Here is a 26,499-nt window from a genome sequence, read left to right as displayed (position 1 = left end):
GACTCCCAGCAGCGAAAGGAGCAGAAGCCTTCTCACCTCCAAAGAAAGATGCCAGAAGCCCACCTCCCACCTGGTGCGGTGACCATCAGATCCGATGCAGCCTGGAACCCTCGAGGCACAGCGGCGGGTTTAGGCTGGGTTATCCACTCCCCTTCAGGTATTAGGACGTTCAAATGTAGTACCTCTCAAGTGACTTCAGCTCCAATGGCGGAAGCTTTAGCACTGCTTGAAGCTGTCAAAGCAGGAACTAGAGAAGAGCTGAAGGTGGTTTGTTTCGAGGCGGACTCGTCCCAGCTAATAGATGCTTTAAACTCTGGAAGCTGCATACCTGAGCTCTATGGAATTCTTGCTGATATTATATCTTTTGCGTCTATTTTCGAGTTTGTCTCCTTTGTCTGGATTTCTCGGGAGAGAAATGGTCAGGCTGATATGCTAGCAAAGACTGCTTTATTAGCAGCTGAAACAATTGTAGTTGAGGGAACACTTATGGCCCCAACTAACTGATTTAAGATTAATGAATTATGTGTTAAAAAAAAAAAAAAAAAAAAAAAAAAGAAGCAACTCGTGTTCCTCTCTAATCTCATTGTTCACGTACAAATACAGATCCTAAAAACATTACGTTTTGTTCCTTTGACCATGGAACTCAACCTCACTACGCCGACATCATGTTCCTCCAGCAGTATCTCGTCATCTTCGCATGAAATGGGTTTTTTAACCGATACCAAAGGGAAAATGAAAGAGAAGATTGCGGATGGGCAAGCGACCGAGACTCCGAGGGTAGAGTTTCGCTTTTTGTTCAACAACGACAATATAAGAAACTCTGGTTTTGGAGTTTTAGATGAGGCAGAAGGGACAAAGAACGAGGCTAAAGCGAGGGTGTTTGCTTGCACCTTCTGCAAGAAAGAGTTCTCTACTTCTCAAGCATTAGGAGGACATCAGAACGCTCACAAGCAAGAGCGATCATTGGCCAAAAGGCGTAAGGAGATCGAAATCAACTATCCTGGGCACTCCTTCTACAGCCAGTACCCACCAAGTGGTGTTTCCAACAGCAACAGCTCACAGTATGACCTTGGGGTTCGTTGCAATCCCAACATTGGTAAATATAAGGCCTATCCCTTAAACATCTTCAGATGTCGATTAGGGTACAGAGGGCTTAACATTAATTCCCATGTCCCTCTCCTGTCTCAACTTTCGTGCCCAAACACAGACGATTTTTCCATAAATTTGATTTCAAACTTAGAAGGCAGCATTCATATGAATAAGGAGGACCAAGGTGACAAAGAAGATCAATCGGACAGTGATACTTGCAAGGATACTGAGATTGACTTGTCTCTGAAGCTGTAGTTTACTTTTATTCTTATTCTTGGTTAAACTTTAGTACTTGTTTCTTAATTCAGCATCCTTTCATATTGTGTTTTTACTCGTAATGTTAAAGCTTATATTTATATATACAGACTTTAATCTCGCCAATCTTCTCTACTAACTGATACGTAAAAGTGTTTCTTTTCTCTTTTTTTCTTTAATTTCTAAATTTCGAAATTTAACAAACGTTTTATTTTTGTGTGTGTAGATTATTTGAGTAGTTAATGATAACTAAAGACTAGAATATTTGGGAGAGCAATCCAATCCTTTAAATATTTGATGTTGAACAGTTAATATCACTTATTAGAAAATATGCAGAAAAAACCGACTTTTTTTCAAAAACTACAACTAAAAGCTCATTAAATTATTGATTATTTACTCTACCCCTCCAAGACCATACTTAGTGTTGTAGGTTGTTAGTATGTAGAGCTTAAAAGATTGCAACGTAAAGGCTAAAATACTTTGAGCATGCAAATTGTGGTAAATTCAGATAAATACTGTGATGTAAGTACGAAAACATTTCTGTTCGGATGGGATTTAGAGTTATAATAAAAAAAAGTATGTAGTGTTGATTAAAAAATACGGTTCCTCTAACAGAATGTGAGAATGGTCTGGAAGCATTTATATCTATTTAAACAAGTTTTTCTAGGGTGAATTTGAGAGTAAAACGAAAGGCATCTCGTGACTTGGGATTGGATCTTAGTAGGTGTAAATTGCATTCAGTTACCCCTCAACAACCGGCAACAACCTCTTCTCTCCAGCTATATATAAACCTTTTTTGCTACTCTCAAGTCCTAAGCAAAACACAAGCAGAGTAAAAAGAGAGAGACAAAGTGAGAAAAAAAACGTGAGAGAAAATAAAAACGGGATTGGATCTTAGTACAGCTTAACTGGTTATTAATTTAAAGAATATCATGAATGAATGAAATTAAAAAAAAAAGTGGAACGTAGATGAATGAAATAAGGGAAGTTATAGAATAAAAAAATTGAATTTCATTCCACTTATTCATAAACTTTTTTAACCATGAATATTTTATAACTACATTCCATTTTTTTTTCTGACATTTTACAAGGAATCATTGGAATGAGATTTGTTTTTTGTTCCATTCAAATGGTAAAAAAAATTTAGAATATGGAAGAATAAGCCATTCCAAACAATTTCATTCCAAAAATTTGTAATTGAGTTGCACCCTACGTGTAAATTGCTTGCAATATAGCCTTTTTTTTTGTCACTAAAATGCATTCATAAAATTGGGCCATGACCCAAAATCGTTAGCCCACTAAAAGATTTGATACAGAAGCACGAAGCACAGCTTTTGCAAGAAAATCTGAAAGAGAGTTCTTTGATCTAGGGAAATAGGAGAAAGATAGAGAGGTGAATCCAGACGAGATTGATCGTATATCACTCACGATTCCGATCAACTCTTTGCTCTGGATCCTGCCATTAATTACTCCGATGAGCGTTGCACAGTCTGAAAAGACTTCAAATTTTGTGATGCAGAGATCGTTCGCCGATCCAAGAGCTGTCAACAGGGCCAAAGCTTCTGCGATCAGAGGAGAGGCGATGAAGTCCTGCACCAGCGAACCTTCTACTGGACTAGGTATAGTCGGGCCTGTGAAGTCCTGCAATATAGCCTATTAAACAAGCAAGATCGGCACTAACACCGACAAATATCCCCATAGCAAAAAGCTTTAATTGTCTTGATTTGAAAATAACATTCCAGTATAAACTAGTTCATGAATCAATGGGAATGATGTATGGTATGTTGGTTGTTGGCCGCATACGCCACTGACGGGTAGACAAGAATTTGTTAAAACCGGAAATGAAGAACGGATACCCATGACTTTGGCAACCTGAGATAAGAGTTTGATGAGATTTGATGGCTAAGCATGGTTGAGTTGAAACAGAGACTCCGTCCTGAAATAAGAGCTTGATGAGACTTGATGGGTAGGCATGCTTCTAACAACCAAAACCAACGCAATGCCATAACAAATCTATGTGCTGCCGACTCCGGAATAATATTATTTTAACATTAAAACGAGAAAAAGAAGTAAATAAAAAAAAAACGATTCAGGCTCCTCTAAGATCGTTCTAGTTATGTCATTTTTTTAGATTCTGCTTAAAGATCTTACTTTCCCATTTAAAAGTGATTTATAAGACCGAAAAAGATAATGGCAAATGATGATGTTATCTTTCACTAAATGAATCATGATCACACTTATAAGTATTACTATATAGTCATAAGTAATAGTATCTCACGAAGACACCAAACTCTCCAATTTTTCAAAGAGTAGCAAAAAAAGAACGAGGGAGCAAGAAATCCTAATTCACTTAAAAACAAAATATAAAAGTCATGCTTGAAATGACGTGTGTAGTGGGCGTTGTTATGAATCACCAAATAGTTTGTAGCCATTTCTGATGATTTCATCCATAAATACTGTTTATTGCTTCTCAGTGCTTTGTGCCTGTATTACTCACCACCTCCTTTCCTTAAAATTTTATTACTCACTATTCTTCAGTTTGTTTGTTATGTAATCACATGTACAATCCTGATTTGAAGGACCCAACAGAGTTATATATGCATTTTAACATGTGTATAATATATATATATATATATATATATATTCATTACATCGGTTTTATTAGAGACAAAATATCCGGCAAAGTGTCTCTATTTTATCTCCTTTTTAGCAATTACTGCCCTACAAATTGTTCAGCCACATAACCCAAAATCTGAAATAAAAAAAAAGGATAATGGTCCCCACTCTGTCTAAACAGATAACCACAAACCGAGAGAGAGACTACGCAGTTAGACTTGACTAGTATCCTCATTAACACGTATCTCTCTACACACAAAACCTAACGAAGCTGAGAGGGAGCCTCCTAGTCGATCGTACCCGAGAATGCACCGGCTGCTACTTGAATCCCACGTTGGCGGTGGAGGAGGAGATGGGTACCTGAGGGACATGAACTTCGACGCAAACATGGTGATCATACTCTCTGCTCTGCTCTGCGCTTTGATACTTGCGCTTGGGCTCAATTCGATACTCCGGTGTGCGATGCGATGCGGCTTCGGGCTATCCTCAGCGGCATCGACGGTGGCGGCAGACAGGCCCGGATTGAAGAAGCGAGAACTGAAGAGGTTTCCCGTGGCCGCGTACGGGTCGAGCGGGGTGGAGATAGCTACGACGGAGTGCGCCATCTGTCTGGGGGAGTTCGCGGACGGTGAGAAGGTCCGAGTTCTTCCGCCGTGTAATCACAGCTTCCACATGTCCTGTATCGACACGTGGCTTGTCTCTCACTCTTCCTGTCCCAATTGTCGGCACTCGCTCATCGAGTTACACGTGGCAGGATCAACCTAAACTATAGCAAGCTGCTCAGAGTGATTAGTCGTAAGTTGATTTAGTTATTTGTCAGATTATGGGCTCCTGGTAGCTCTAGCAGTTGTGATAGTCTATTACAGTTGTAGACTTTTTTTTTAAGTAAGTAATCAGTCTTTGCATACAATATGGTTCATGGGGAGTGATTTTTTTTTAAGTACGTAAAGCCCGAAAGAAAATATGAGACCGAATTATTCGGGTATAATTACATGGAAAATTAACAGGCCCATAATAAAAACACCACTATGTTTGGTTTTTAGAGGTAAAACAGCACTAAATAATGGTCCAACATAATCATTTGGTCCGAGAGTTTGGTCCCAGAAACTAACCTGCAAAGAGGGCTCAGGGGTGGACCGGGTGGTAATCGATACAGGTCGAACAAAGCCGGCCACACTGGAGACAAGTGCCGTAGTAAATGTACGGCTCTTACTTAAGTAGGTGCAGAAATATTGTCTAGCATCCTAATTTCTGCTATATGGTAGTGGTATATGGTAACGCATGTTGAAATAATTAATTTTATCTTATATTACAGTTGAATAAATGAAAAAAATAAAATAGTTAAATTTCAATAAGTATTTAAAAATGTTTTATTCATTTCATTTTAAAATAACATTAATTTTACTATTTATATTTTATTATAATTATCATAGACTATAGACTTATCTTACCACTGAATTTTCATGTGTATTATTTTTTCAATGTTTGTTTATCTTAACTATGATAGTAAGTAAAATAAAATATTTTCTGATATAAATTTGTTTCTTGAATTCTTTGGTATTTTCTTTTCTTATTGAACATTTTCTCTTAAATTTGATATATGCATCTCTTTTATTTTCAAGAATAATATATTTTCTTAACTAGTTTCATATATGCATATTTTGTAATTTGTAAAATTTTAACTACTGTAGTTTTTGTCAGTTAATAAAAATATTTTAGGTGGTTGAGAATATATGTAATCAGTTTTGTTATTTGTCTTATGTCTATATCCTTTATTTTGTAGTAAAATTTTCATAAGAGAAATACATAATTTAACATGGTATCATAGCCCATCATAAACATTTTAAATCCCAAAATAATATATTTTTCTAATCGGTATAATTGTCGTAATTAACCCTCTCGTATTAAACCCTCTCGACCGGATGTAAATTTCTTAAAATTCTATTCTGACTGATAAGATCCATTATTTTAAAATGGAGTATTAAGGATAAAGTATCTAACATCTAGAATTAAAGAAACCTTAAATAAGATATAAACGTTAGGGTAATCTACGTATTACCAATTGGTTTTAAGTTGGAAACATAATAAACTCGAATTTAACAAAGTGGAACCAGAACATATAAACATAGTGATTAGTTTCCAAAACTCATAAATTAAACCAGAGCACATGAACATGATGATTTGTCAGTTTCCACAAAAGGTAACGGTGGTTGCATAGAGTTGGGCTCCCAGGTTAAGAGAACCAACATGGGACTCATTAAGACATTAACTGCAGATGATCATGGGCGTTACATAATGGTGGACACGAGAAACAGGCACGTACACGAGCCAGATGTTAGACATCATCTCCTATGGTAAGGATTAAGAAATGTGATGCATGAGAGTAGTCTTGGTTAGAGTGTGCTTAGTTGAGTGAACACAAAATTGTAATGGAAATGAGGGAACTACATATAAATATGATTAAAGCCGTTTGGGCTTGCTGCACAAAAAAAAAAATTACCTGCGCTAGACGGGTGGGAGGGAGCGATGAGCGATGGCATGAGATTCCTCACTTTGTTTTGCATGTGCGCAATGCTCAACCAAATTACTGGCAATTGCAATTGCAATTTGCAAAACATTATTTGCATCTCTGAGAGGTATGAGCCCAACACAACCCAAATGTTGGTCTAAAGTCCAGTAACATCGATTTTATTTACTTGTAAAAATATCAAAAGTAGTACAAAACCGAAGACGAACGTGCTTCCCGCTTTTGAGAGTGGAAGCCAAAAAAGTGGAACTATAAAAGTTGTAATGTAAATTACAAAGGAAAAGTAGGGTGAGGTATATAAAATATATACCAGTAAAGCGAAGACATAAAATTTGCACACAAAAATGAGAAATGCTAAAAGGGTGTTTGTGTCTCAAATCCAAATCGCCTACGCCTATCATATTTAATAATGCTGTATTAGTTAGAGATACATACGTTCTCTGGACCAGCATGTGTGAATGTGAGCACTGAATAATAATAGTAATTATGAGTGTCTGTAAATTAGCTGACAAAAGTATACATTTTGAATGTAAAGCTTACTGGGAGTAAATAATAGTGAACAGAAATGAGTAAGTGTGTGGGGGCACTCCATAACTCTACAATAATGAAAGCATTGCACTACAGAAAAAAGCTTATGCTTGGACCCTTGGGGAGTCTGACTTCACAATGGTGGTGGTAGACTTCTCTATTTCCCTTTTATTTTTGCTTTATCGTTTTGTTTTACTGACTGACTTTATGTCTCTTCAAAACCAAGATTTTCAAATGTATTATTCATCTTCTGAATATGTTAATGTATGTTAAAAGATTCAAATAAAATGTGGGAATGATATAGATAGGGCATAACAAACAGAGAAACCTCGAACATTTTGATCTACTTTATGAAACAATAACAACCTTCAACATTTTGGTTACAATGAGTGTGAGAGACTCCTCGAACTGAGCTCAGCTGGCATGATAAGCTCATAAGAAAACAAAACCTTTCTTTTTATAAAAGATGAAGATGGAACTTTTTTTTATATATGATGATAACTGAAGAAGAAATAAAGAACTTGTTCCATCTTGTCGTCGTCACTCAAACTCTTGAGAGGGACACTGTATGAGCTCTAATATCTTCACCACTTCCTCCATCTCAGGCCTATTCGAGGGCACTTGGGACCCACATACCAACCCTAGTTTTATCACTGGTATTGCCTCCTCTGCCGGAAAATCTCCTCTCAGCCTAGCGTCAACGCATTCCTCCACTCTCCCTTCCTCTAACCCCTCTCTCACCGTCTCACACAGCACCATCACGTCGTCCTCCGCATACTCCACCGGCCTCTTCCCCGTCACCACCTCCAGCACCAAGATCCCAAACCCGTACACATCGCACTTCTCTGTTATCTTTACCGTCCGGCATGCAAACTCCGGGGCCGTGTACCCCAAGGCGCTCTGTACCTTTCCGCTCAAGACACACCTGTCCAGCGCGGAGGCCAAAAGCCTGGCCAGCCCAAAGTCAGAGACTTTAGCCTCCCCAGTGGCTGCGTCTATGAGCACGTTCGTTGCTTTCAGGTTGTAGTGAGTGATGTTGCTCCCGTGCAGATAAGCCAGACCTCTCGCTATCCCCAGAATGATGCTGAAGCGTTGACGCCAAGTGAGGCAAACGCACTCGTCCCCGTGGAGATGTCTGTATAAGCTTCCCCCAGAGACAAACTCATGGATCAGAAGCTGCAGCGACTGCGTCCAGTAGTAGCCTTTGATCTCAACCACATTCCTGTGCCTCAGCTTGCCGAGTTTTCTCATCTCTCTCTCGAACTCCTCCTGCGACTTTATCAGACCCGAGACTGTCAGTTTCTTGACTGCCACAGGACGCCCATCCTGGAGACTCGTCTTGTAGACCACTCCGAACCCACCACGGCCCAGCTCGCAGTCCTTGTTGAGCAATGCATTTGCGCCTCTTGTGTCAAACACATCCGCTTCCCCTGAGAACATCACCAGCTTCCCGAATTCTTGATCTTTACTCGGGGAGCAGCTGAAGGTTTCGCCAACTGACATGGCGAGAGCAGCTCCTGCATCGTGGCGGGACATGCTAGATCGGGCGTGCACATTGAGCAGAGTAACGGCCACAACCCCAATGGCAATGAAGGCAGCAGCACCAATGGCAATGAGCGCGGATATGCTAAGAACGCTCTTCCGGATCTGACCGCTGAGAGGTGGACCACTGGCTGGATTGGAGGAGTTGGGATTGAGGACGATGGGTTTAGGGTGGACAGAGAGACATGAGCGGTTAACGACGGAGCCGCATAGGGATGGGTTTCCGGTGACGGCAGAGAGAGGGATGGTGTTGAAGAAACCTCCAGCTGGGAGCTCACCAGTGATGCGGTTGTGAGAGATGTTGAAGGTGACCAGGTGGGTAAGTTTCTCTACTTGTTTGGGTAAACTTCCAGAGAGATTGTTCCTCGACAAGTCTATGTACTGTAGGTTGCTGAGACTGCCAATGCTCCCCGGAATCCCACCGGATAGCTTATTCTCCGACAGATCTCTGCACAAACACACACACACACGGTTCGCTTGAGAAAAATGACAAATAAGTGAAAACCAGATGCTTATGTACTTACATTGTGTTCAAAGCAGAGCAGTTTGAGATGAGAGGCGGGATGTGGCCGGTGAGGTGGTTTCTCTGAAGGTTGAGTTGTTTAAGGGAGATGGCTCCACCGATCTCAGAAGGAAGTGTTCCATTGAGAAGGTTACTACTCAGATCAAGAATCTCAACGAGTTTGAGTCCTCCAATGGAGGTGGGTATGGAACCGAAGAGAGAGTTGGTGGAGAGATTAAGGTGCACCAAACTTGTAAGGATCAAAATGTTAGAAGGTATCTCACCGGAAAAAGCATTGGAGGAAAGATCTAGAAGGCGAAGACCTTGAAGAAAGCCAAGGCTGGAGAGGTTCCCGGAGAAGAGCATCCAGCCGGTGAATGAATTCTTGCTGGCGTCAAAGGAGAGTAAGTCGGAGCAGTTGGAGATGATACTGTGTGGGATCTCCCCAGCGAGAAAGTTTGAGGAAAGGTTGAGTTCCTTGAGAGAGAGGAGGTTTCCCAGAGAAAAGGGCGCATTCCCGGAGAAGTTGTTGGCAGAGAGATCCAGAGTCTCCACGCTGCCCATTTCACCGATCCAATCAGGGATTTCTCCGACGAGAGAGTTTCCACGCAGTCGGACGGATCAAATGCTACTATGGACCATTTGGGGTCCAAAAAATCTCATTTAGACCCGTCCTTTTTTCTTTTCATTTTGTATTTAAATTTAAATAGAAATTTAAGTAAAATAACTAAAAAACCTAAAGACTTAAACATATTTACTTAACCATGCCATTATTATCCGATCCAGAATCCGACCCACCCGAAACCCGACCCAACTAACCTAAATCTTCTTCTTCTTCTTCCCCCTTTCTTCTCCATCGATAGTTTTTATTTTTTAAAATAAAATCAAAAAAAAATTTCAATTATCCGCTAATTTTCTCTTTCTTATACCAAATCGATCAACCCATAATCATATTCAATCAATTATAACTTACCCAGAATCAAATTTCATCTTTTACGTACTAGATTCAAAATAAAAAAAACGCAGAGTATTACTAGTATAACTAGTACAACTCAAATTAGTACAACTAGTATAACTAAAACAAGTATAACTAGTACAAATAGATTGAGTATAACTAATATAACTGGTACAAATACAATGCATATAACTAGTACAACTTTGCAATTAATATGATGATATTTGGTTTTTGTTGTCAGTGCTATAGAAGATGATAATGCAGAATCAATAAAAATATTGGTATAATCCTCCTGCTTATATGTGTCAAAATATGTTAATAATTTTTTTTCGATAATATTTAATTTGGATAATGACTTTGTTTTACTAGTTATACTAGTGTACTATTTAGGAAAAAAATGTATCTTCATTCTTTATGTTCTAGTAGCAAAAGAAGGCGGCTGCAAAGCTTAGGGGTGGACGTTCGGGTACCCATTCGGATTCAGTTCGTATCTATTTGGATTTTGTGTTTTCGGGTTTAAAGATTCTGTCTCCGTTTAAATTATTCAAATAAATTTTAAATTCATATATAATTTAAATTTCTCAAAATCTATAAATAAAAATAATATATAACATAAAATTTTGAATAATGTATGCTAAAATACCTATACTTAACCTAAAAATTAGTTTAGCTTGAAAATTTGGATGGAGAATCAATCAATAGACATTTTAAGTATTTTGGTGTTTTGAGTTAGCTATTTTAGATATTTATTTTTGACTATTTGTATATATTTTTAAATATTTTAGACAATTTCAAAATATCTTATACATTTTAGATATTTTTTTGGATATTATATCTAAAAATAGCTAACATATTCAGGTACATAATTCTAATTTGGATATATTCGGGTATCTATAATATTTCAGTTTGGATCGGGTTCGGTTATGGTTCTTTAGATACCAAAATTTTGAACCCGTTCGGATATTTAACTAATTTCGGTTCGGGTACGGTACTACTTTTTGGATCGTATTTGGTTCGGTTATTCGGGTTCTCGGATTTTTTGCCCAACCCTAGCAAAGCCAGAAAAAGTTATAGTAGGTTCAGGCCCGTCTTTGGGCAAGTGCAAGTGGTGCTTATGCATGTAGACCCGCCCGTAATAAACAAATGAACATATAATATAAATGTATTTAAAATGTTTAACTTATTCTCAACTTCAATTAAATTAATTTTCATGTTTTTACTAAAATAATTTATCAAGTTATTTTATTATTTATTTTAAAAATCGTAAAACTTATTTAATTATTAAAATTTCTATAGAAGATTATTATTTTGCTTTCTTTCAACTATAGTTTTAGTTTTATTAAAATAATTTATCAACTATGATTTTCTATAGACATTACACATATTTGGAGAATATTTTAATGTTATCAATAGTAATATACCTCCATCAAGAAAATGGCATCACTTAATTATGAGATGTATAATTTCCTTTATTGATTGTTTCTAGCATATGAAAATGCTAGAAAAGAGAATGATGTAGAACCAATAAGACATACTGGTCTAATCTCTTCTGCTTGCATGTGTCAAATATATGAATAGTATATTTTTAATAATATTTGATTTGGAATTGATACGTTTATAAGTTATACTAGTTGTATGATTTTCGGAAAAAAAATCATCTTTATTTTTTTAGTTTCGAGGTGAAAAAGCTAGATGCGGAGCCAGAAAATTCTTCAACCATTGCTCTAAAGACACGAATCACCGGAAAGAAGAAAAAGATTGGGTTTGATGTATGATTTTTGTTTTTTTTGCAAATAATTGTTTTAATCGTGATGTATTAATACAATTGTTATCGACAATTGTACAATTTTAATTTGTTTATCAAGATAATAATAGCTATTAGAAAGAAAAAAAATTGCAACAAATAATACAAATAATCGGTAAAAATATTAATTAAGAATTACTTACCAAAATAAATCATTTTAATCAAATATTTTTTTTAAATTGCATTTAATTAGTAAATGATATAAATCAGCAGTTGTAAATGATTCATATTTTTGAATAACTTCTTAAAATTGATACTAATTTTGTGTAAAATGAAATGATGCAAATAATTTATATTTTTACATATTTAAATGGGATGATATATTTAAGTTACAACATGATGCATATTTAAAATAATACTAAATAAAATAACAAGTAGTTGTACCAGTTTTCTAGTTGTACCGACTGTAGATAGTTGTACTAGTTTTTGAGTTGTACCAGTTTGTGCATAGTTGTACTTTGGCAGTGAAATCATAAAATATTAGTTGTACCACATAATAAATACATTTACCTCAGTTGTATCACTTATTTATGTTTACAAGTCTTTGCCCGGTTACAATGAAATCATCAATTTTGTAAAACTACATTTCATGTATGTTTTCCAAAAATTATGTGGACAAATAAGTTAACAAACATTAAAAGTATAAGGTAAATCATGTAAACTTATGGAATTGTGTAATAGTTTTTATATTTTTTTTTAAAACTTCAAATTAAATTAAGAGAAACTTTATGAGTACATACCAACTGGGATATATGATTGTTTTTCTCATATGAAATACCAAATTGGTTTTGTTAATTTCTGAAACGTCGAAGTTGTACTAGTTATACTAGTAATACTCGTCTAATATATAATAAAAGTTATATACATATATATATATATTGTTTATATGTCTAGTTATAAGGGTTGTCCCAATATTTTCACATCATAGCTTTATAAAATATGTTCGATGTTTGATTATCATAAAAATATGGCTAATATAGTTAATAACCTTAAAAGTATACAATACATAATATAAAATTAAATTTGTAATGCAATAATTTAACAAAGAATTGAAAAATCTTAAATGAATTAGATGACATTTTTGTCATCATATACCAATTAGAATTTTTTTTTTTTTCATGTGTAAATTATAACATTTGTATACTAATTATATAATTTTTTAAAATGTTTAGTTTTACGAGTTATACTAGTTTTACCAACTCGAATGAGAGAATGAGATAACGAAGATTGTGTGGATGTGAGTGGCTGAGATTAAAGAAAGAGAAGGAGGGAGAATTAGATATGTATGAAGTTGTATGACCAAGATTAAAACATAGATGTGACGATCCAATGGCTCATATTACTCTTTTATTAATGGCAAAATCGTCATTTCCCTTTAATTGGTCCATGTAGATTATTTTTGGATGCTCTAGATTTTTTTTTGACCATTTGGTCTATAAGAGATTTTTGTCCCAGTCGGACCAAGCTGCAAGACGCGAGGCTTTTCATTGAAACCGGAAGGTTCCCGGAAAAGTAATTATGACTAAGATCAAGCCATCTCAAGGAAGAACAAGCTCCAATGTCGGAAGGAAGGTGACCAGAGAACCAGTTCGTGGACAAGTCGAGGTGGCGGAGATCATAGAGAGCGCCGAGGTCGGAGGGGAGGTCGCCCTGGAGGAAATTGTGAGATAAATCGAGGGACTTTAAGCTCTTGAGGAACGAGAGCTCTCGGGGCAACCTCCCAGAAAGTTGATTGCTGGAGAGATTAAGATGGGTGAGGGTAGAGCAGTAGCTCAGGGACACCGGCAGAGGACCCGTCAGCCTGTTTCTACCCAGTGACACTGACCTCAACGACCCGCATTGCTCGAAGAACCCGTCTGGGATCCGACCCGACAGGTTATTGCCGCTGAAATCGAGGAGCTGGAGGGTCCCACGGTGAGTGAGCTCCGAGTTTAGGGCTCCGGTGAGGTTGTTGTTGGAGAGGACTAAGGTGTGGAGGGACTGGAGACGGAGGAGGCCACGTCCGATGTGCCCTGAGAGAGAAAACCCGTCAAGGCGGAGCTCCGTGACCTGATTGGTGGCAGGGTCGCAGACGCACCCGACCCAGCTGCAGGGATCGTAGTCTTCCGAGTTCCAAGAGGCGAGCTTGGAGAAGGGGTCGTCCAGGCCAGCCTTGAAAACTATGAGCCCCAAAACGTCGTCGTTGAAGGTGGGGTCTTCTGCACTTGTAACTGAAGCGGCCACGGCCAGGAAGAAGCTGAGTGAAACAAGGGCGTCCTGCAACCACATTTCCTCTGCCCAAATAAAGGATTGATCTTTTTAATAACAACAAAGAAGAGCGAGCCAGAGGAAAGGCAATAGGCTAGTCCGCCATGGATGCTGGACAAGGAAACCAACCAAAAAGCTTTCTCTTTACCGGAGATTCTTATAAGTCATCTGCTTCCCAAATCATTTAAAAAGGTTTCAGTGAACTGATGATAATAATCCCAGAGGAAGAGGGAGAGTTTGAACAAAGGAGGAAGAGGAAAAACAAAAGCAGCAGCTTGAGAATAAAAGGGAAGGTGATGGCCGAATCCAAAGTTGTTTCTGTTATTAAAAATTTGAAGAAGCTTTACTAGCGGGGAGAGAGAGCTGAGAGAATTTGGAAAAAAAGGCAGAGAGAGAGAGAGATAAAGAGAATGTGCTGTAAACGGCGTAAGCTCCGGAGACGAGGCTTTATGACTTCTCTCTCTCAAGTCCTGGGGACAATCTTCTCCTCGCCTTTAACACTTTTGTCTACTTTTTTTCTTTTTCTTTCAAAAATTAATAATCTTAAACCGGTCACGCTTATGATCATAGAATCAGATTTTTTTTTTTTTGAATCAAATAATAATACTATATGGAAGCTGCAAAGCGGATGGAGTAGAAGAGAAGGGATCCTTTCTTTCTTTCTTTCTTTCTTGTCCCAGAGCATGCAATGCTACACCATCATTTCTCTCTTTCTTTTTAAAAAAAATACTACTAGTATATTACAACTGAAATGATTTATGAAGATGGCGTATAGCTTCCACCACACCTCAAGCACTACTACTTGCATATGTTTCTTATCAAAATTGATTACTTGTCATTTAATTAAAACCACTTCAATGCACAAAGTGCCGTAAACGGTGCTCACTACAACTGAGTATCTTCCCGTTGACTTTAGCTCGCTCCTCGTTTTTTCTGTGATCTACTTAAATTAAAAGTCAGATTTAATTGTTTTTCTCAGTGTGTGGATCACACTGGTTCAGTAGAAAATAACTCCTTTGTTATTATTGAATCGGGAAAATAAACAAAAAGAACAAAAGTTAGAGAAAGAAAGAAAGAAGAATAAACAGGGATAATGAGTGATATGATGAGGATAAAAGACATGCCTACCAAACGATCTCAAGACTTCTCTACCTTTGTTTCATTCCCAAGCAACATTCACATTTATTATGTTAACATCTCTTACATTCATTAACAAATGTTATGCACTTTTATTGGCACAAGCTTTTATTTCAATATTTGTTTTAGCAAAAAAAGAAGAAGAAAAACTACACATTACAAAGATCAAAAAACAATGTTCAGCTCTGTTCCAGAGTTAGATGTAATGTGAATCAAGATGAAATTTTCAACCCACTGTTAGGTATTGAAGTTGCCATTTCTACAAAAATGGAAGATAAGAAAAAAGATTGTACTCTTTTATTACGAAAATGTTGTGGTGTACTATAAACGAGTAACCGACCAAAAGGATAAAATAAATATATAAGGCCCAACTATCGGATGCACCTGGCCAGTATAGTTTTATAGCATCTATGATATAAAAACAGTAAGTAGCATAAAAGGACTTCCCACAATGGCTAAATTAAACGTAAGAGAACCCTATATATATGATCAAATTAAGGCTTGAAGTTTGAAGCTGCAATGAGTGAAGCCTTTGTTCTTACAACTCAAGCTGAGAAGAAGGTTGAGTGTTGGGATGGTTATCGAGAGGCATGTATTGCGCCATTATCGCTCTTATCTCTGAGTCCATGTATGTCTACAGCACATAATCAATTAGGAAAAAAAAATTACCACGATCAAAATCAGTTTATTATGTATATATCCAACTCCAACCAAATATTGAACAAGTATGTTCTAATAAGCATACCCGGATTCTGTATTTGTAAACCGTGTAAGCTCCCAAAGCAGCTGCTCCCAAACCCATTAGTATTATCCATATCACCCCCCAGCTTACGTCTCCTCTTGCATCCTTACCTATATGCATAGTAAAATTTAATTTTTATCCCCTTGATGATCTGAAACTTTTTCTGGTTTCAAGAATTATGTGATGAATACATACTTATGCAAATGTCGTGCTCTCTGATGTAAAGCAGGCTTCCGCTGCAGCTGCATTCATAGCTTCCCCATGTGTTCTTGCATTTGCAGCCGCGACATTGGCACGCTGTTTTCTCTTCACACTCATTCACATCTGTATTTATAACACATTAACAACATGTGGGGGGGGGGGGGGGGGGGTTAGTTCAAGCTCTTAATTTCATATGTATAATCTATTCAAAGAATACCTTCGCAGTTTTTCAGCCCATCTCCCTTGAATCCAGGTGGACATTTGCAGCCTTTCGAATGATCATCCTGAACAACAGCAACAACAACAAAAATAAAAAGGTAAGAATCAATCATTGTAAGTCAAATATATAGAAAGAGAGCAATGTTTAAACAGAGGATGGAAGTTAGTTAGTTTTGAGGTATGCCATATTACACGGCAAGCCGAATATGTTCTTCCCATTTGGGTATGTTTCCAGCATCCTCCATTGTTTATCCCACAACGCAATGCCCCTGACGCTGCAATATCCAAAAAAATTCTTTGTCATTAAGTTAATCATAACATACATTTGAGCATTTCTTACCTTCACAATGTGTGTAACCGTCACCCAAAAATTTGACACCTTGAACAATGGGACATTGACACACTCTTCCTCTGAAAGTGTCCTGAAATAATGATACTCCTTTTACTAAAACATATACGTAGATATGTAGCATAATTATAACAAAACAAACAAATTTCTGTAGAGAGGTTACATACCCTGCAAGCTGTAATGTTGGTAGTCTTATCCTCCCAACACCCTCCATTATTTTGTAAACACTCGTTGGTTTCTATGTCTGCGCAATCACAGAAGCCAGAATCATACGTCAAAAGTAGTGTATATCAAATAGAGATATGTACAGGAAGTAGAGAGGACCTTCGGTTAAGCATATGGGTGGCTCAGTCGTCTCGCGGAACCCTGAGCAAAGGGCCTTAAGAACCGCAGATCTCTCCAACTTCCCTGTGATAATAAAAATATTAAATAAAAACCTAACCAGTTAATAATGTCAAAACGGAAGAACTTCCTTGCTTCTTACCTCTGTATTGTCTGTTGTTTATCACAATAGTTGGTAGTATTGTCACATCTCCTCGCGAACCTTTCCCAACCTTGAACAAAATTAGCAATCAATAGTTAGAAGGCTTACATTTGTGAGAGAGAGAGAGAGAGAGAGAGAGAGAGAGAGAGAGAGAGAGAGAGAGAGAGAGAGAGAGAGAGAGAGAGAGAGAGAGAGGGCTCACTTGTGCTTCTTGTTCATCTCTGAGAACGGGGTTCTCAGTGTTTGCTTCGATGTCTCCAATGCATTTGTCAATTTTATTCACATCGACTCCTACTCGAAAGACATATATCAAGAGATAAAAAAAAAAGAGAGATATATATATAATAGAATAAGAAGTTGGTTAATACCAAGAGAGCGAATAACTTGATCGGCGCATTGTTTGTTGTACTTTTCGTGTTTCATGGGACAACGGATGGCGAAGTCGGTGACATAATCCCACCAAATCCAAGGCTTTCCACTTTCATTCATCACTCTAAAGAAGCAAGCTTGGCGTAAATTCTGAATGATCACGTCTCTCCCGTTGTATCCTCTGGAGAAATCTTGCTCAGGGTCAGGAGCACAATACCTTCCTCCGTTGATGCATTGCGATTTGCATTGTCTGCTTGCTAGAAACGCTTCAGGACAGTACCAGGTGATGTAGTGGGGAGTGAAGCGAGTGTATCCTCCTTTCTCGAGAATCTGAGCCGCTCCTTTGAACCTCTTAAGGAACCGGATCTGTGCATCACACTTGGATCCACACTCATCATTGCTGTTGGTCCATAGCTCGTAGGCTACTCGGTCGTTCGGGTGTGGAAGAGCTTCCCGCCAGTCCAGACTTATACGGACGGGTTCTCCTTGATCTATGGCCGTTTTGATGGCGCTCCCTAGAGATCTGCTCAACAGCGCTGAAGGAATCGTGATGTTCTGCAGGTATTCCGCATCTGCTGTTTCGTCCTCTGGGGCGTCCATGGTGATGAGTGGCTCCGGCCTGTTATCCGCCACCAATATTGTCGCAGCACCCGCTCGTTGCGCGTTCCAGGCCTTTAAGGTGAAGTAACAATCTGGGGGAGGGGCCAAAATCACAACAAATAACTGAGTCATGGGTTCCTTGCATAGCAAGTCATCCTAGTTTTCACGTGAATCATAAAGAGAGAAAGGAATGGGGGACCTCCTCGATCGACGAGAACGAATGTGGGCAATCCAGAGACTCTAGATCTGAAAGAGATGTCGAAATCCTCAAAGTTCTTGCAAGCCTTCTGGTTAGCTTTGGGGTAAACCACAGAGCCAGACATGCTTCCGCCGTACTGTGGAACACCAAAGTTGCCAAGGGCGCATTCATAAATTCCTCTGATGGACTCGGGTGAAGTCACTCGCAGGCTATTCTTCTCAACCACGAACCTCCCCATGCACGAACCCCACCACCACCACACCATCACCCATCCCATTACAGATAATCTTACATTCTTCATCATCATCATCCCACCCGATAGATACATTTCTCTGTTTGATTTCTAATATTGGCTAACCTTTCTATTTTCCCTCTTTCACTTTAGCTTCGCTTTCCCATAAAAAGAAATTGAAACTGTCAAACTAACTCTCAGAGCAAATATATCTTCCGCTTTCTCCTGGTTTTGACGTGGCAATAAACGCACTGACGCGAGTTGGGCCTAATATAACCTAATTTGTGGGTCTTTTCTTCTGAATATATATATTAGACCCATATTTCATTTTCTCAAAGTTGTATATGCCTTACCCCTTTTGACTTTTGAGCAACGTATATGCCTTATTAAGCCTTTTTTCAAAAAAAAAACGTATATGCCTTATCCAGGAAAGCCTTTTCGATCCCTTTTATTTCCATCGTGTAGTTGCAGTAGTGGTAGTAGGCTTTTAAATATAAACAGTATAGATTTTTTAACAAGTATTAGTTATTTTTTAAGCAATTCGATAAATACTAATTTCCGGTTGACTATTAGAATAATCGGACGAAAGTACGTCCCTCTTTTATGAAACGCGGTCTGCCGAGTACCCGAACCTGTGGACCTTTTATCTGGTCAAACAGCTTTACACAGTTCAAATCCAACAAACCATGATACCCGAAATATATATAATAACACCATATGAACAAACATAGATTTGAATGTTGGTTAGCTTCTTAAAATCATAAACTTTTGTTGTTTGTTCCCCATATTTTGTTGAACTTATAATATATAAAATATATTTGTTTTACCTAAAGGACGAGTAATGAGGGGGATGGATATCTTTGGATTTTATCATGTGTTATCAGCCTACTTATTTTATAAAATGATATTATATACATAAGTCTCTAATATATTATAATGTTAAATTAGGAGGTCAACCTGAGGACTCTGTGGCTACGATGACCTAAATGGTGCGGAAGAAAAGTGGTGACGATTTTGACTAGAAAAAATGTGATTGTTGCAGTGTGTTTATACTTAGCCACACGGACGTTGCTTTCACTCTCGCGTTTATCAACTTAAGTTGTTGGAGTCATCTTTTGAGATATATCTAAATTTAAATATTACCTATACTAGGTTTGTGTCCGCGCTACGCGCGGATTATATACTTTAATTTTACAAAAAATGTATATATTTGATGAAGAAAAGAAGGGAATGACAATAGATCTTAGTTTTCATTTTTAACATCTACGTAAATCAGTTATCCTGGCGTAGAATTTCCATTCGTGGTTTAACTTTGGTAGATGTCAAAAAGGCATCTAGCTTCACACTTACAATTCTGTACTATTATTAATGAAGTGAATTTGTTAATTTGTCATTTTTTCAATAATATTAGATTTAGTCATATTTTATGCCAATTATTAATTTTAATAAATAATTTAAATGATTTAGATAATAATTTATCATTAGAATAATTAAAAAATTATAATGATACTATCATATTTAAATTAGATTATATTTACTTTAGTAATACTAAAATAGTATATATATGTTTATATTATATTCCATTTGTAATTTTAAACAGGCTCTATTTTTAAAAGGGGCGACTCTTGAAGAGGATGGTGGTTTCTCTTGAGATGCTCACCTCCGGTATGGTCTCTCTCCATCGGAATGAAGACGGAGCAGTGCGTGGTTTCTCGGACTTGGAGGCGGCGACGTCACGGAAGATTGGATGTGAGTAGGGTTTGGAGTCGGGTCCTCTGGACCACAACGTCTTGGGGCCGCGGGGCTCCTCCGAAGGTGAGCTTGCTCTAATGGTCAACAGTCGACGGATCTTGAGCCGGATTTTAGAGAATTAGATTTTAAGTTGGTTTGAAATGGTTTAAATGGGCTGCAAATGTTAACTTTTTTGGTAATCCAAGCCCAGTCCATAATGACATGGCAGGTTGATTGGTGGAGAATATTTTGTCATATGTGGCACTACTAAGAAGTCTCAAAATTAGTATATATATATATATCAATATCACCTAAGATAGAATGAATATATCTTTTAAGATAATTTTTTTAGGATAATCAAAATTCCTCATAGTGATAATTTCTGAAAGATGGGTAAAAGTTTTAAAAATATTTATACTATTATTTACGAATTAATTTTTTGATCCCACGTTAAAAAGTTAAGAGTGTTGAAAGTCTTATTACCCTTAATAATTAATTAGATTAGATTTGTTAATATACAATTACCCATCAATTAAAATGAATTTCATTAATTTGATAAACATCATTATCTAGAAAGATTAAATATTATGTTATCCAAAAATATTTTACATCATTATATTTTAAAAATAAATATAAATCCTTGTATATAGTTATATATAATTCCAAGTTTATTTTATATGATAAAATATTTTATTAAAAAATAAATTTATTGTATATTAAAAATTTAATATTTAATGTATTATTAAATATTTTAAGATCATGAAAATAATTTTTCTCTCGATGGAAGCTAACTTGCTTAGTTTAGGGCCTACGTAGGGGGATGCGCCTAAAACTCTGCCAAGAAAGTCCTGATTTACCTTTAATCCTATGTGCACCCCTGTATACCGAAGGTGTCTTTGGGGTGACAAAGCTAATTCGGTTCATTCCAAGCAATTGATAATATATCTATTTATAATTTTTTGTAAAACTATTAAATCTGCAAATGCGGGCAAAACATCTACTGAAAATGTAATATGAAAATAAAATACCGAAGGTGTCTTTGGGGTGACAAAGCTAATTCGGTTCATTCCAAGCAATTGATAATATATCTATTTATAATTTTTTGTAAAACTATTAAATCTGCAAATGCGGGCAAAACATCTACTGAAAATGTAATATGAAAATAAAATTAATTTTATCAAAGTGATGCAAATTAATATAAAATATAGTATCATTCTAGTGAACTGATGTAATAATAATTAATAATACAATTAATTATTATAATTGATTTCAAATAATGAATATTTATTTCATTTTAAAATAAGTAATTTAAAATAATATCATTTATTTATATTATTTTAATTAAGTGATACAACCCAGTCTTTTTTGTAGTGTTTGTTTTAAGATGAGTTTCATTGGATCCTAATTATTGTCGGTATATTAAAAAAATATGATTCTAAAATATAAGGTACTAACAAAACGTTTACCAAAAAATTTAAAAATTACCAACAAACATAAAACAGTTAGGACTGTGGACAATGTGCCTGCCTTACACCTCCAACACTCGTCGTCTTCGCCAGTCTTTTCATTAAAATTCTAGACAATTACATAATCTATGTAAATACCATCTGTTTAAGATATATTAATGCTTCCAGGAATTTTGATCTCTTCTTGTGCTGACTCCAATAGATCATTCGATATATGAGAGGATTCAAAATCTTGAGAAATTAAATACTCAATCCAGCAAGCTAAATGATTTTGAAAATTCAAAGAAGAAAACAGTCGACACAAATAATATAGATAGTTAAATCCAAAAAGCCCAAAGAATTTATGAATCATGCACACCATTGTTATATGTCTTTATGCAAATGTTAAGGCTATGTGTTTGCATAATTCCATTCATTTAGAAGCACTTTCAAATCTCGAAGCATATTTTTCATGAGAATTTGAAACCATAACCATACTCCTGCGCCACAATTTAACACAACCCAACAACTTAATAAGCTGAAGAGTGGGAAAGGAGGCAAAATACCAATATAAATTGAATTGGAAGATATGTAGAAAAGAGAACATGAACAGGATCTAAGGTGAATATGGTGTATTTGGACTAAAGAGTTTTAATATTTTTGGGCCAATTACAAAAGTCTTGTTCAAGCCAAACAACATATCAAAATGGCATATGATTTGCACCAGAAATAAAGGTGATGTGGCACTTTGATTGGATAAGAATATTTATGCTGATGTATCACCCCTTAAAAACTTCCAATTTAGTTGCTTTTATATAATAGAGATTATAGTTAAGTGTACATAAACAAACATATTTTCAACTGCTGGTTGCATTAATTTATCTTTTGATTTATTTTTGTTACATCATTTCCACTAATCCAAGAATGAGTTTGGTTAACAAGTCCTTTTTTGAACAACTGATTATATTAAAAATTAAATGTCCAATAATGGGAAATTTGGCAGCAAACTAAAATAACTAAAACATGACAGATGATAGATATGGTTGTGGAGAGAAGAAACTCAAAGAGAAGTTTCACTTATAATTCTAGAGTCCGCATTCGACGACCTTGAAGAAAACAAGTAACGCGCTGAAGTCGACGTTTCGGTTAACATGTCCAAACCGAAAATATACCGCACGAAAGGTTTTGAAATACCGAAAAGGATACAAACCATCACCTTCAGCCCTAGATTCCCTTTACTATCTGAGTTTCATTTTAATTATTATAAGTCGTTTGAATATGCTATGGGCTAATGCGCACAATTCCTTTTTATACACACATGTGCAGATTGAAATGTAGACATACACATGATTTTGGGCATACCAAATAATGCCTGTTAATAGAATATTTGATGCATGTTCCAAGAAGAAAGGTTCGTGTATGTGTTACTTATTTATCATAAATTAAAAAACATGACATGTATAATATTTGTCTATGTGTATAAAATTGTTGTGCCATAAATCATGCATACATCTTGAATGATTAAGGTATCAAACAGTATTCGTCATCTCAAGTTTGTTTTCTAGGATATTTAAACGGCATCCACGATCCTTTTTTTTTTGTCAACGAACGGCATCCACGATCTATATATGGGTTGGATACTTGAAGAGGATAATGTTAATTAATTATCCGTTTTATATTGCATCATATATATGAGCTCACAATTACCAAAAACAAAGGGGGACCGTGAAATGTTATATGTTATCTTTGAACAAAACAAATAAGATGCATTATTGATCTTTGTTTTCTCGTTGAAGTATACGCGTTAAAGGATAAATGAAATGATATGTTCTAAAAACCTTTGTAATAATTACTTAATTAGGCGATACAAAGGTCCTTTAACCCAAAAGAGATATGAGTAGTTTACAAAATTAGTGGAGATATATTCTTCTGATTATATATGACTAATATATAATATAGATGATGTTTTCGAAATGACTATTTTGTTTTAATTTACATGAAATTTTGAGATTTTAAGGTTAATTTTAATTTTATTGGTAACTGTTCAACCAATTAGATTTTACTGTCTTTTTTATAATTGATTAACTGATTTTAAAATTATATATTTAAAATACTTTTTTAGAGAAATTAATTTTTTTAATCTTTGTGCAATATTACAAGACATCAAGTATTATTAAACGGAGAGAATAGTTATTTTGTCAGTGGTTAGTTATTTAGGGCACAAGGGTCAAGAAGGTTTGTCTTTCCCATCTGCTCTAGTGGCAAGTTCATTGACCCGATCAACAATTTACTTTCTCACCACTTTTTTGACTCTGTGTTGGATTTTTGTACGATTGATAGTATTTTTGCATGAGCGAGTCCGGCCGTTCTCATGGTGATTTTTACCTATGGAATAAGAATATCCAGATATTAAACTTTTAATAGTTTTTTTTACAAATAAAATCAGTAAATCAATATCAATGTTTGCAGACAACATTTATTGCAAAAAACTAATTATGATAAAGGGGACGAAAAACTTTCGTTTTTGTTATGCGAATGGATGATAAAAATATGCAACAACACGAAGTTTAGCAACTTCATGGTTTCTTAAATTTGCAACAACGGTGGTGTGCCAGAATCCCGACGACTGAAAACAGTAGTGTTCTGGAGACATCATGGCTGGTAAAAAAAAACATAGTTCAAACTATCTTCTATGTAGAAGACATCCACCAAGTCTTTCTTAGCTAAGCTTTAATCATATTCATACGAATGTGATTAAACTTCCTTGTCTTTGTGAGTCTTTTTTATCTTTTTTGGGGCTCTCTTAGACCTTTGCTTTAACTAGCTAGTTTAGTTTCACTAAGATTTGATTTTATCAAAACTGATTGTATCTCTTGTGTCATTACATTGTTAATGAAAATTTACATACTTAATTATCAAAAAAAAAGAAGTCTGGCTAGCTATATATATTTATTCACATTACATTGTTAGTGAAAATTCACATACTTATCTCTTGTGTCATTACATTGTTAATGAAAATTTCACATACTTACTCAGAGGGTACTTGAAAACGTTTCTCGACGGTTGGTTATAAAAGATGGATTCCCGTGTGAACAAAAAGAAATCCGGCAACAGTCCAAACATTCATTCACGTGTTATTGAAGCTAGTTAATATTAACTAAAAACAAAAGCTTCAAGTGCTGTACACAAGTAGACAGAAATGTATAACGCGAAAACGTAACAGTAGCTAGGATACTACCGGATTGTAGGTGGGAACATATAATTAACGAAGCTACATATGTATGATGATAGAGAAGGGAAGGATGTAAGTGGTCATGATAAGTCACTTGATGTGCGAAAAGGGTTAAACCCGAAAGCCTCCACCGCGTGAGCAACCTCCGAGGACATCCACTGAGATGGAGACGACCACTCTTCTGATTTATCAGGTAACATCATCATGTTTTCATCTTTTAAATAAATGATCTGATTCTGACTTTGGTTCTGATGTTGATGGATGGAGGAGTCTGGGTGATCAAATCGGATCATGTGGGAATCCTGCGGGTCAGAGGTGTCCCCGGGGAAAGTTGCATAGGCTTGGTGAAGTTGGCACGTGTGGTGGCCGAAGTAAGTGGTTGAGTATAATGGAGGATTGTTTTGAATCATCTGAACCTGCTTCTTTGCTTCACAATTCTGGTCTTTAGTGTACGCACACTTGTAGTAGCTCCTACCATTTCATCATTCCTTTTTTTTTAATGAAAACTACTACATGAATATATATATATATATATATATATTTTATCATAGTGAATGATATGTATTACCTTTGGTGATTTGATTCTTTGATCTGCTTTTGTCCATATTTCCTCCAGAGAAAGCCATCGTGGTAGATCGGGTTCGGGGATTCGTGTCTACGGTAGTCTGAGCTCTCTGCCACTGATGTCTTTCTGCAACCACCAAGCTTATCATGATTAATGAACATCATTCATTCAACCATTCTTGAATATTTCAATTGATTAATATATACCTTCCCCTCTTGTGAAGTGGTTTCCTGCTGTTCTCAAGAACAGGCGACGCATCCTGGGGAGATGAGTTATTGGATTGGTCACCTTGATGATGGTCATATGTATCGATCAAGATGGCTAGAGCATCCGAGAAACAATGGAGGACGGACTTGGCCAGGTCCTCCCTTTCCATGGACGAGTCTGACTTGGCGTGGTCCATGATGAGCTTGAGCTGGTTGGCACACCCATGGCCGTGAAGCAGCGTCTCCATAGCCTTTTGCTGGCAAGAGTTCATCTTTTTGGTCACTTTTTGACTTGAGCAATGTTCTCTACGTTTTGAGTAAATCCCAGATTTTTAACTAGGAGATGTGATGGGTCTCTTCGTATATATATTGATGAGGTTGTTGATACGAAGTTTCGTGTATATATATATATATATATACTTGTGTGTTAATTACGATACACTCCTTAATTACCATACTAGTATTATGTAATTAGGTAATGTGTATGTGGCCCTTGAGATATAACCCACGATATAAAGACAAAAGCAGCGAGCATTTCTAGTTGACTTAACTAACAGCTCTATTAGTATACTAAGTATAAAGTAAACAATTACATATAAACTCATTATCTTAGATTCAAGACTTTTTTGTTTTGTTTTTGGACATCAAATTTATTTCACCGCATCTACTTCTCTTTTCGATCAAGTGGTTTCTATCTTCAGATAAAAACAGTAACCTCCCTTC

General features: G+C 36.3%; 5 protein-coding genes across 5 annotated transcripts; 2 read left to right on the top strand and 3 right to left on the bottom strand.

The window, feature by feature from the left end:
• Positions 1 to 567: 567 nt before the first annotated feature.
• On the top strand, positions 568 to 1,474 carry LOC106345479. The gene has a single exon (XM_013784684.3). The coding sequence runs from the start codon at positions 637 to 639 to the stop codon at positions 1,342 to 1,344; it is 708 nt and encodes a 235-aa protein (XP_013640138.2). The 5' UTR covers positions 568 to 636; the 3' UTR covers positions 1,345 to 1,474.
• Positions 1,475 to 4,074: 2,600 nt separating this feature from the next.
• LOC111211387 (RING-H2 finger protein ATL74) lies at positions 4,075 to 4,870 on the top strand. The gene has a single exon (XM_022712442.2). It carries the CDS (start codon positions 4,267 to 4,269, stop codon positions 4,723 to 4,725), a length of 459 nt encoding a protein of 152 aa, XP_022568163.1. The 5' UTR covers positions 4,075 to 4,266; the 3' UTR covers positions 4,726 to 4,870.
• A 2,422-nt stretch (positions 4,871 to 7,292) lies between these two features.
• LOC111211386 (leucine-rich repeat receptor-like protein kinase PXC2) lies at positions 7,293 to 9,672 on the bottom strand. The gene is made up of 2 exons (XM_048773436.1): positions 9,082 to 9,672; positions 7,293 to 9,005 (listed from the first exon to the last, which is right to left on the bottom strand). Exons 1-2 carry the CDS (start codon positions 9,621 to 9,623, stop codon positions 7,556 to 7,558), a joined length of 1,992 nt encoding a protein of 663 aa, XP_048629393.1. The 5' UTR covers positions 9,624 to 9,672; the 3' UTR covers positions 7,293 to 7,555.
• A 5,809-nt stretch (positions 9,673 to 15,481) lies between these two features.
• LOC106454152 (vacuolar-sorting receptor 2) lies at positions 15,482 to 18,871 on the bottom strand. Its single transcript, XM_048773438.1, has 12 exons — positions 18,366 to 18,871; positions 17,566 to 18,258; positions 17,400 to 17,488; positions 17,198 to 17,267; positions 17,038 to 17,121; positions 16,881 to 16,957; positions 16,705 to 16,786; positions 16,557 to 16,639; positions 16,363 to 16,429; positions 16,140 to 16,268; positions 15,948 to 16,054; positions 15,482 to 15,836 (listed from the first exon to the last, which is right to left on the bottom strand). Exons 1-12 carry the CDS (start codon positions 18,691 to 18,693, stop codon positions 15,741 to 15,743), a joined length of 1,905 nt encoding a protein of 634 aa, XP_048629395.1. The 5' UTR covers positions 18,694 to 18,871; the 3' UTR covers positions 15,482 to 15,740.
• A 6,014-nt stretch (positions 18,872 to 24,885) lies between these two features.
• On the bottom strand, positions 24,886 to 26,156 carry LOC106431790 (probable WRKY transcription factor 62). The gene is made up of 3 exons (XM_013872610.3): positions 25,777 to 26,156; positions 25,574 to 25,696; positions 24,886 to 25,476 (listed from the first exon to the last, which is right to left on the bottom strand). The coding sequence occupies exons 1-3, from the start codon at positions 26,046 to 26,048 to the stop codon at positions 25,086 to 25,088; spliced, it is 786 nt and encodes a 261-aa protein (XP_013728064.1). The 5' UTR covers positions 26,049 to 26,156; the 3' UTR covers positions 24,886 to 25,085.
• Between the last annotated feature and the right edge of the window lie 343 nt (positions 26,157 to 26,499).

The sequence above is a fragment of the Brassica napus genome, unplaced genomic scaffold (assembly GCF_020379485.1).
Source record: "Brassica napus cultivar Da-Ae unplaced genomic scaffold, Da-Ae ScsIHWf_240;HRSCAF=407, whole genome shotgun sequence".
NCBI classification, from domain to species: domain Eukaryota; kingdom Viridiplantae; phylum Streptophyta; class Magnoliopsida; order Brassicales; family Brassicaceae; genus Brassica; species Brassica napus.
The sequence above is the reverse complement of the archived record's forward strand: the minus strand, read 5'-3'. Positions and strand labels throughout refer to the sequence as shown.

What these genes read in the sequence shown, in the direction of transcription:
- LOC106345479 (XM_013784684.3), top strand. Translation starts at nt 637, where the DNA reads ATGGAACTCAACCTCACTACGCCGACATCATGTTCCTCCAGCAGTATC.
- LOC111211387 (XM_022712442.2), top strand. Translation starts at nt 4,267, where the DNA reads ATGCACCGGCTGCTACTTGAATCCCACGTTGGCGGTGGAGGAGGAGAT.
- LOC111211386 (XM_048773436.1), bottom strand. Translation starts at nt 9,623, where the DNA reads ATGGGCAGCGTGGAGACTCTGGATCTCTCTGCCAACAACTTCTCCGGG. An exon ending in TGCTCTGCTTTGAACACAAT is followed by an intron (nt 9,006 to 9,081) that starts GTAAGTACATAA and finishes GTGTTTGTGCAG; the next exon opens with AGATCTGTCGGAGAATAAGC.
- LOC106454152 (XM_048773438.1), bottom strand. Translation starts at nt 18,693, where the DNA reads ATGTATCTATCGGGTGGGATGATGATGATGAAGAATGTAAGATTATCT. An exon ending in CGTTCTCGTCGATCGAGGAG is followed by an intron (nt 18,259 to 18,365) that starts GTCCCCCATTCC and finishes CCCCTCCCCCAG; the next exon opens with ATTGTTACTTCACCTTAAAG. An exon ending in TTTACAAATACAGAATCCGG is followed by an intron (nt 15,837 to 15,947) that starts GTATGCTTATTA and finishes TATGTGCTGTAG; the next exon opens with ACATACATGGACTCAGAGAT.
- LOC106431790 (XM_013872610.3), bottom strand. Translation starts at nt 26,048, where the DNA reads ATGAACTCTTGCCAGCAAAAGGCTATGGAGACGCTGCTTCACGGCCAT. An exon ending in CCACTTCACAAGAGGGGAAG is followed by an intron (nt 25,697 to 25,776) that starts GTATATATTAAT and finishes TGGTGGTTGCAG; the next exon opens with AAAGACATCAGTGGCAGAGA. An exon ending in AAAGAATCAAATCACCAAAG is followed by an intron (nt 25,477 to 25,573) that starts GTAATACATATC and finishes ATGAAATGGTAG; the next exon opens with GAGCTACTACAAGTGTGCGT.